Raw genomic sequence first — 9,522 nt, forward strand, 5'->3', positions numbered from 1 at the left:
GATTTTTTATTTCTTAAAGGCACTGATTATTAATTGATCTTGTTTTGAACGTAATGTAACATTTGAGACGTTTATGAAGACTTCTAAGATGCTCCAAGAAAAAAATGTGAAATACTTGAACTACAAGTTGATTTTTGATAAACGTTACGAGCTAAACTAATTGTATTTGTCTGGAGAATTTTATTATTGCACACTTTCAGAAATGACGTGATTAGTGGACAGGTTTTTAAAATTGGTATACAGAAATTGCCGGGATTTGAATATCATATACACATTCTGCAACAACAAAAAAGAGCTTTGGGTTATGACTGAAAGGACAAGATCTAAGATACAAGCTGAAAAGAGTTTCCTTCGCAGGGTGGCACGGTGCACTCTTATGGATAGGTTGAGAAGCTCTGACACCCGGGAGTAGCTCGGAGTAGAGCCGCTGCTCCTCCACATCGAGAGAAGTCAGCTGAGGTGGCTCGGGTTTCTGTTTCGGATGCCTCCTGGACGCCTACCTAGGGAGGTGTTCCAGGCTTGTTCCACAGGGAGGAGGCCTTGGGCGAAGACCCAGGAGGACACGCTGGAGGGACTACATCTCTCGGCTGGCCAGGGAATGCCTCAGGATCCCCCCCGAAGGAGCCGGAGGAAGTGTCTGGGGTTCTATCCTGAGACTGCTGCCCCTGCGACCCGGCTTTTAGATTTTCATTTTCAACAAGGTTTAATGGTAACCAACGATGCCAGCTGATGATATTTATTTTAAATGTCACCTAAACAGCGGCCACTGGAACAAACCTCTAAATAATGACTTTACTTAATCTGATTATGACTTGTCGATGATCTCAGATGCAGCACTTCAAGAAGACAATCTGTAAATATAGCTGTTATGCAGTGGTGGAAAGCAGGCCCGGATTGGCTAATCAGGAGGACCGGGAGAATTCCCGGTGGGCCGGTCCATTTTTTGGCCGCGAGGGCCGGTGTCTCTAGCTCCAGAATCTGTTGCTCTCAGCAGTCACACTTTTTAAAAATAATTTATTTATTTACTTGACCACAGCCTTCTTATTCATTATTTTACCGCAGCTCTGCTCTTTTTATCTATTTTCTTGTAGCCTCGTGAGCAAGATGCAGCCTGCAGGTTAATGATGATATAACTAGATAGGTCACCGTTATGACACCGCCGACCCGGGTACTCAAGAGTAGTGAGTATTACGCTGTGAACGGCTGCTGCAGTTTGTGCATGTGTGTGAAAACGTAACATTCTATAGTGCATCTAGTGATTGTTTAAGGCCATTTGGTGATTTGACTAATCAATGATGTCTAAACAGACTCTGCATCATTGCATCTAAAGATTTAGGATGTCGTCTTGGACTTTTATTGCTTCCAGACGGTTTGCTGCATTTATGAAACGCCCATGTCTTGAGTAACGCAACGCCACTGAGTGCTATTATGATAATCACTTCATAGTCCTTCCCATTTTGTACTTTATTTTTCATTAGCTCGTCACACACTCTTGACTTTTCTGGAAAAATACAGTAAAATTATCATGAGTGAACAGTCCCTTTTAATGAAATACCATAAAATTTGTTCAAGAAAATTTCTAAAATGAGAAGTTGTAAGCTTGTAATAACTTTAGGAAATTAAGCGCCATGTGCATGTGAATGCAACATTCTTTCGTTTAATGGTAAAGTTGTTCAGGTAACTTTATGGCAATACACTAGAATTACTTTGGTAAAAAAACAGCTTTTTAAAAAAATTATTTATCTTTTTAAATCGCCAGACATGCAGTTACCCAGAAACATTTGTTCATTCTCTTTTCGGCTTAGGGCCTACTCACACTATGCCATCCGTACCGTGCCCAGGCCCGTTTGAGAAGTGTGAGTGCGCTGAATCGGGCTCAAGCACGGTTCACTTGGCCGGCCCTGGCCTGGTTGGAAGAGGTCTGAGCCCGGTTCACTTGGGCTTTGGCGCGTTACGCTTGTGTGTGAGTGCAAAACGCGCCAAAGCCCGAAACTGAAAGCAAGACGTGATTTTTAAGGGACCGTTTCATATGGATTTATTAATCATTCTTACTGTTGATGACGCAGTCACTGTTGATGAGTGAACGCAAACTGCCGTCGTTTATTAAAGATGAGAACTCCTCACTTCACGACAGCTGCGCCTTCAGCAGACCTCCTCATTCCTGCAGCACGAGAGCTTTATGATTGTTTATGAGCGCCAAAAGTGGCGGATCTGTTCGGTGAAATATCTGACTGCGTGTCACCGCATCCCTAAGGACTGTTTGGCGAAATATTTGACGGCATATCAAACGACTGAAACGATATAACTAGAGAAATCTCCACTGTGCTGCTGAGTGAGAGAGCGCTTCTCACTGAACAGCGCAGCAGCGATGACGCAAGCGTGCCGAAGCCCGTTTGTGGTGTGAGCGCGGGCCGTCGGGGGAGATGGGATAGGGGACAAGCGTGCTTTGGCCCGGTTTGAGGCAACTTTACCTAGTGTGAGTACGGCCTTAGTCCCTTTATTAATCATGGGTTGCCACAGCGGAATCAACCACCAACTTATCCACAATATATTTTACGCAACGGATGCCCTTCCAGCTGCAACCCATCACTGGGAAACACTGATACACACTCATCCACATACATACACTATGGCCAATTTAGCGTACCCAATTCACCTATAGCACATTGTGGGGGAAACCGGAGCACCCGGAGGAAACCCACACAGAAATATTCATGAGGAAAAACAATGCAATGACAAACGTTTGAAAATAAACAGCACTTTATTTCTGATCCACGTGAATCCGAATGCAAAGGTGAAACAAAACTCCATCAGAGGTCTTCAAATCTTCTTTTGCAATTTCAATATTCCCTGGATAATGACGATGATGATGGGGGTTTTCCAGAGAAAAGCACTTTCCAGCTGTACTCGGGGGCACAGTTCAATAATAAACCTTTCAGGGTCTCCGTTAAACCAGCAACACGGCATTAATACAGCCATCATTTTCTGGGTTATTCGTCACCTGGGCGTATTTACCTGAAACAAGATCACATTCCAGCTTTACTCCACAAAATACATCCCTATCAAAGTCACAATGTAATCAAAAATGACCATTCTTAGTCATACTGCCGTGTTTTGTTTTCAAATAAAGTAATCTTATAATGCCAAATCTTACATTACTTCTGACTGTGTTTGCCTGATAGTAAAAAACTCATATACACAGAGAATAGCTTGAGGGTGAGTAAATTATGGGGTCATTTTCATTTTTGGGTGATCTATTCCTGCAAGTACTGCACTGACAAAAGTGAACAGCCAATCAGAAGCTCACCCCAGATGACCTTTCCGCCCTGTGTGACCAATCCGAGCTCGCTGACGTTGACCTCGATGACCGTTCCCTTCGTGATGACCCCGAGTGTTGTGTACAGCGAGGAGGACGGGTTCTTCTTCACACCCAGGATGGGCAAACAGAATGTGGCCTTCAGTTCAGGGTGAGTGACGTGTGCCTTGTTAAACCGCAAACCCTGAAGACATTATTAATCACATGATCAAAAACCGTTAACAATAATATTTCTATTTTTCCTATACTATATAAATAATAACGACAATTACAAAAGAATTTATAAACCTTAGAAAATGTACACTATATGACAAAAAGTCTTGTTGCCTCTTCAAGTTCAAGGAAGAACAAATATTAGCTTGACTTCTAGTTGATCATTTGGTATCATAAGTGGCTTATATGAAAGGCAAAGGCCTCTAGATTACACTTATTTGACCAAAATAAAATATGATCAGGCCTTGATTTTTACTTTTTTAAGTAGGACAGTAAGGTCTGACTTTGCTTAGACAAAAGTCTCATCACTGAACAGAAATAATGTCCAGTATAGAATATAAAGTCCTGCTGCAGTGGAGACAGAATGAATATTGTGTCTGACTCCATCATGAGCTTCGAGGACTGCATCCATACCTCTCTGACTCACATCACTGATTAATAAAGTCATCTGGAATGGCAAAGAAAGCCTTCCTGCAGGACTCTCAGAGTTCATCAAGATTCCTTGGGTTCATCTTCAATGCCTCCTCCCTCATTTATCAATAATGTTCATGTCTGGTGACTGGGCTGGCCAATCCTAGAGCACCTTGACCTTCTTTGCTTTCAGGAGCTTTGATGTGGAGGCTGAAGTATGAGAAGGAGCGCTATCCTGCTGGAGAATTCACCCTCTGCTGTGGTTTGTAATGTAATGGGCAGCACAAATGTCTTGATACCTCAGGCTGTTGATGTTGATCATCCACACTGCAGATCTCTCACACGCCCCCATACTGAATGTGACCCCACACCATGATTTCTCCTTCACCAAACTTGACTGATTTCTCTAAAAATCTTGGGTCCATGCAGGTTCCAGTGGGTCTTCTGCAGTATTTGTGATGATTGGGATGCAGCTTAACAGATGATTCGTCAGAAAAATCCACCTTCTGACACTTTTCCAAATGATTAACTAGAAGTCAAGATATCATTTGCTGCTCTTACAACTGAGATCCATGACAAGACTTTTGTCAGGCAGTGTACACTGTGTTTCTTAAATTTACTTATTTAAAGTGAGTGGACAACTTAATTGGTGTATGTTGAATTCAGATTTGTTCATTTAAATTGGTAAAACAATTTAGGTAACTTAATTGATTTGTGTTGTTAAAACATAAAGGAGATGTGTGGAACCCTGCCTTTTTTTCAGTGTAATATACATTTACTCTTTCTTTGTATATTTTTTATTTATTGGCAAAAAGCAAACATGTACCACAAAAAAAAAAAAAAAAAAAAACAGTTAAAACGTAAATTAATACCATAATAATAATAAAACAATAAAAATATCTATATTACAAAAAACATTTATTCAAATATTTCTCTCTTTTTTGGAAAAGATCTAAATGTTTTGTTTTTATTTGTCCTTTTTTTTTAAAATCAAAATTACACGGACTGATTTTTGTTGCTTTTTGTCACACACACACACCCACACACACATACACACGATTCAGATGTTGAAGGTTCAGAAATATTAGTAACAGATGGTACCAAATAAAATGATTAACATTAGAATAACGAAAAATAATAATAAAAAATAACAATAAAAATTAAACTCAGAAAACTAGACAAAATGTTTGAAAAAAAGGACAAAGATTGTGTTTACCACCAAAACATTTCAGTACAAATATTATACACTGATTAAAAAATATGAATTACTTATCGGCGCAAGAGCCTAGTGATTAGCGCGCCAACATATGGTGCAGTAGCACGTCAGGGCGTCCCGAGTTCGAATTCCAGCTCGAGGACATTTCTACTACCCTACCCCCATCTCTCTCTCTCTCTCCAACTTTGCTTCCTGTCTAAATACTGTCCTATCTAATAAAAGCAAAAAGGCAGAAAATAAATCTTTAAAAAAATAAAAAATTAATTAATTTAAAAATGTTTTAAGGCTAATGACCTAAAATTAAACCAATTTTAAAAAAATATTCAAAATAAATAGAAAATAATAGGATTTTTTGGGGAATATTATTGTTAGCGTGCATGTGTGATATTTTACCATAGGTCTGATGAAGCGCTCATATTTGGGCGGTTTGCGGGTGAAACCGTCTCCTACGAAACAGACTTTGGTCACCATTCTCTTCCAGGCCTTTTTCTGTCTCTTTCCTGTTCGGATGACTTTCAGAACCTCGGTTTCACCCTGAGCTCGAACCTTCGGTAAAGGAACCTCCCACTTTCCCTACATTAAAAATATTAATAAAAACATTTATAAAGGATCATGTGACAGAAAACTAAAGCAATGACATGTAAAATTCAGCTTTGTATCACAGGAATAAATTACATACAATATATTCGAACAGCACTTTTTTTTTTACTTTTGGCCTAAGCAAAAGACATTCCCTTTTCATTCAAGATCATTTTTAAAATCTGTAATTATTCAAAAAACATACAGCAGTGAAACATCATGAATCTGCCCTCTGATTGGCCACTTACGGCTTTCTCTTTCCTCTTCTGTTTGATCATATTGGACAGAACTTTGGCACGTGATTGGCCCTCTCGGTCCAGCAGGTAAGCAGGCACCGCCCCTTCTGGTGTTTTATCGTCATCCTTCTGTTTGCTCTTCCTCTGTTCGTGCATCTTAATCCTGCGACACAAACAAACAGTTTAGCGATACACACTCGATATTTCAGCCTAAAGTAACAGCAGTGGTGGGAGACTCTCACGTCTTCTTCATCTGGATCTTCTCAGCGTGTCTTTGCTTGTGGTAGAGTTTGGCTTTGAGGCCTATCATCTTCCTGGCTTTATGCGAGCGCTCGTGGGCTTCACGGCTCTCCTTCTTCCTCTTCTTCTCGTGGTGGTCCAGACGGTAGCCATGCCGCTTACGGTGTAACTCGATGTGCTCGTTCTGCGGCTGCACACAAATACACAAGTTCAGGAATAAGAATATTTGCTCTACATTTTGTTTTGATTTGGAAGTAGGTTCAGGTTTGTAATATTAACTTTTAAAGGGGACCTGTTATACCCTTTTTATAAGATTTAAAATAAATCTCAGATGTCCCTAGAGTGTGTATTTGAAGTTTTAGCTCAAAATACCACACAAATAATGTTTTATAACTCTCTGAAACTGACCCTTTTAGGCTGTGATGCTAATTGTGTGGTTTTGGTGACTGTCACTTTAAATTTAAATGAGATTGTGATCTTTTTAAAAGAGGGCGGAGCTACTAATGCCTGTGTGTCAGCACAATGGCAGATTCAAAAACAAGACAATGTTATATCTGTGAAAAACTGAAAAAATATATTAAAAAAATACAAACAAACACAAAAATGCAATGATAATAATCCTAATGATTTAAAAACTTAATGTATGACTTTAAAAATAAATATTTTATTATCTTATTAATCAGAGAAATCCTTTCAAATGTATATTTTGAAATATAAATGTCTGTCTCTTTTAGGGGTGTCACGATTTTGATTTTAAATCGAAATCATTCGAAATTTATGCTCAATTTCGATTATCGAATCAAAAAATAGAATCGTCGATGCTGCCACGCCCCCATGTCACGTCAGCTTGGCTTGCCAAGCGGGAAAAAACAGGCTTGTTGAAGTGCTTGTTAAACTGCAGATGCAGGAGACCCATCGACAGAACTTAAACCCTCTCCTCTTTCAATGAAGTCGCCGGTGTGTAAGCGTTTTGGATTTCCAGTGAGTTATGTTGACAACGTTCGTGTTGTCGACAAAAAAAACCCCACAGTTTTGCAAGCTCTGCTATGTACGTATTACGTACGGTTCGTCCGATAGACAACACCGGCATCGCGATCCTCCGCCCGCCCCCTTTGCAAATCCGCTCGCGAAAAGTACACACTCAGGCCCTGTTTACACTGTCTTTGTTTTTAAATGCCATTTTAGAACGACAACGATTTGACATCCACAGTGGCGTGTAGCATTTCTGAGCAGCCCTCCTTCCTCTCTACCTCTGAAAATGCACATCACATGAACACACAGACACAGACGCACACACAGCCATGCGCTCGAGACAGCAGGTCCAGGCAGTCAGAGGACTGCTTCAATCTTTCACTCACTTGTACTTAGTCATTTTAGCGAACACCTCAGATACTGTTGGCTGGTTCCTGTTGGTTGTGCGTCTTTTTTACCGACGCCATTATAACGACACAGATCACTGCCTATTCACGAGTCCCGCAGAAAAAGTGATTGACAGGTGGTAATTATGTGTGTATCTTGCCTTTATTCATTTACTGTATGATTTGTTTATGAGTAAAACAAAGACCATGCAGGTCAGGTAGTTTAAACGGTTGGCTACAAATAATTAATTGCTCATTAATTAATTAATTATTCATAATCGAAAATCAAATCGAATCGTGACTTTAGAATCGAAAATGTAATCGAATCGAGGATTTGGAGGATCGTGACACCCGTAGTCTCTTTTCTGGTAAATTCTTACTAAATAAATAATTCTCTTATATTTGTACTGACACTTTTCCCCTTGTATTAATACCAGGACAGACCAATAAAATGTGTTTATTATATTCAGCTTTTAATCATTTACCCAAATCAGAACGAATATACATTAGAATTAAAGTCCGAGTCCACTTCAACCCCACAATATTGTAAAGATAGTCATCCTGGGAATATGATTGTAGGTAACAAGTGTTACACATTACAAAGTCCAAACTAACAGCCAGACATCAACACACAGAGATAACATGCAATTCAACCGAGCTCTAAGACACTGACTCACTGGGCTTTATGATGACAGTAAAACAACAGATGAATCATAAACATTACAAGTACCATTGTTATAGTATATATCATGAGTCGTAGTTCTTATTTTACATGAACACAAACATTCACATGCATTTTTGTATAATTTGTGTATACTATTACATATTATATAGAACTAACAATTCCCAACTTAGTATTTAGAAATATTAATGTATAAATTAAACAAAAATATAATCACAACACGTTCAATTTTAATTAAAACATCCCATTAAAAAGTATTATTTTTCATAGCGTGTTTTAATTATTTTGCTTCAATAAAATATAATAGTGAATAGCTTTTGATATAAATGACAATAAATGTATTTTATGATACATAATATAATAACAATAAATGTATTTGAGTGTAATATCTATCTATCTATCTATCTATCTATCTATCTATCTATCTATCTATCTCAATTCATTAATTGCTTTATTGGCATGACAAATGTTACAAATGTATTGCCAAAGCATTTATAAAGTTTACGTAAAAAAACGTACATGTATAATAAAAAAAACACAGTGAACACAGTAGATAATAGTAGAAAAAATAAATAAAATAACATATTTAAATAAAAATATTAATAATATATTATAAATCTTTCTTTTTATATTTATATATATATATATATATATATATATATATATATATATATATATATATATATATATATATATAATGTATTTAATTTAAACATAAATACATTTATAAAAGTAAAACGAATAGTATTATTATAACATTTTATTAATTATACACACACATTTACTGTTATTATATACATTACATATGTTTCGAGCAAAACGTAAACACACACGCAGCCACATGTCAGGCAAACTCGCTCTAAACAAAGGTTTTTACACGACATTGACGGTCATTTTCTACTTACCATGATGAAGTCTGTGTTGTTAAAGTGTTTATGGAGCTACCAGGTGTTGTTTAATCCGCCGATCGGTGTTTATTTCTGATATTTTGATGGTTTAATTCGTGGCTCGAGCTCGCGATGTTTTTCACTCAGAGCCTCTTCTTTAGAGGAAGCGCGTCTTGTAAAATCCGCCGGTCGCAACAAATATATGAACGTCGATATCTGTAAACCTTTGACTACATTAAATATTTAAGACTCTATATATATACAATGTAAAAAATACATGACATACATATTTATTAAATAAGGAATTAAAGTTATTTCTGTAGCACAGCATTTATTTAACATGGAGTGCTAGGAACCAAACATTTTCCGTCTTTTTTTCTCTCA

The 9,522-nt window shown here is 37.9% G+C and overlaps 2 protein-coding genes across 4 annotated transcripts in view; one reads left to right on the plus strand and one right to left on the minus strand.

Annotated features, from left to right (window-relative positions):
- Window positions 1–160, plus strand: part of tor1 (torsin family 1) — a 13,494-nt gene extending 13,334 nt beyond the window's left edge. For both annotated transcript variants that reach the window (NM_001200015.1, XM_087300107.1), the window contains 1 exon segment: window positions 1–160. This exon segment is cut by the window's left edge and continues 841 nt beyond it. The gene's annotated coding sequence lies outside the window, so the exon portion shown is untranslated.
- A 2,582-nt stretch (window positions 161–2,742) lies between these two features.
- Window positions 2,743–9,350, minus strand: nsa2 (NSA2 ribosome biogenesis homolog (S. cerevisiae)). 2 transcript variants are annotated; one of them, NM_199568.2, is given in 6 exon segments: window positions 2,743–3,015; window positions 3,308–3,500; window positions 5,550–5,729; window positions 5,984–6,134; window positions 6,214–6,401; window positions 9,157–9,350. In NM_199568.2, coding segments are annotated over 6 exon segments (783 nt in total). In that variant the 5' UTR covers window positions 9,160–9,350; the 3' UTR covers window positions 2,743–2,947.
- Between the last annotated feature and the right edge of the window lie 172 nt (window positions 9,351–9,522).

The sequence above is a fragment of the Danio rerio genome, chromosome 21 (genome assembly GCF_052040795.2).
Source record: "Danio rerio strain M-AB ecotype USA chromosome 21, GRCz13ab, whole genome shotgun sequence".
Classification (NCBI taxonomy): Eukaryota; Metazoa; Chordata; class Actinopteri; order Cypriniformes; family Danionidae; genus Danio; species Danio rerio.

Bases quoted from the DNA above. Each gene is read 5' to 3' on its own strand.
- nsa2 (XM_087299185.1), bottom strand. From the start codon at position 6,281: ATGATAGGCCTCAAAGCCAAACTCTACCACAAGCAAAGACACGCTGAG. The intron at 6,135-6,213 runs GTGAGAGTCTCC...TTTGTGTCGCAG, and splicing joins AAGATCCAGATGAAGAAGAC to GATTAAGATGCACGAACAGA. The intron at 3,501-5,549 runs GTAAAATATCAC...TAATGTCTTCAG, and splicing joins AGCGCTTCATCAGACCTATG to GGTTTGCGGTTTAACAAGGC.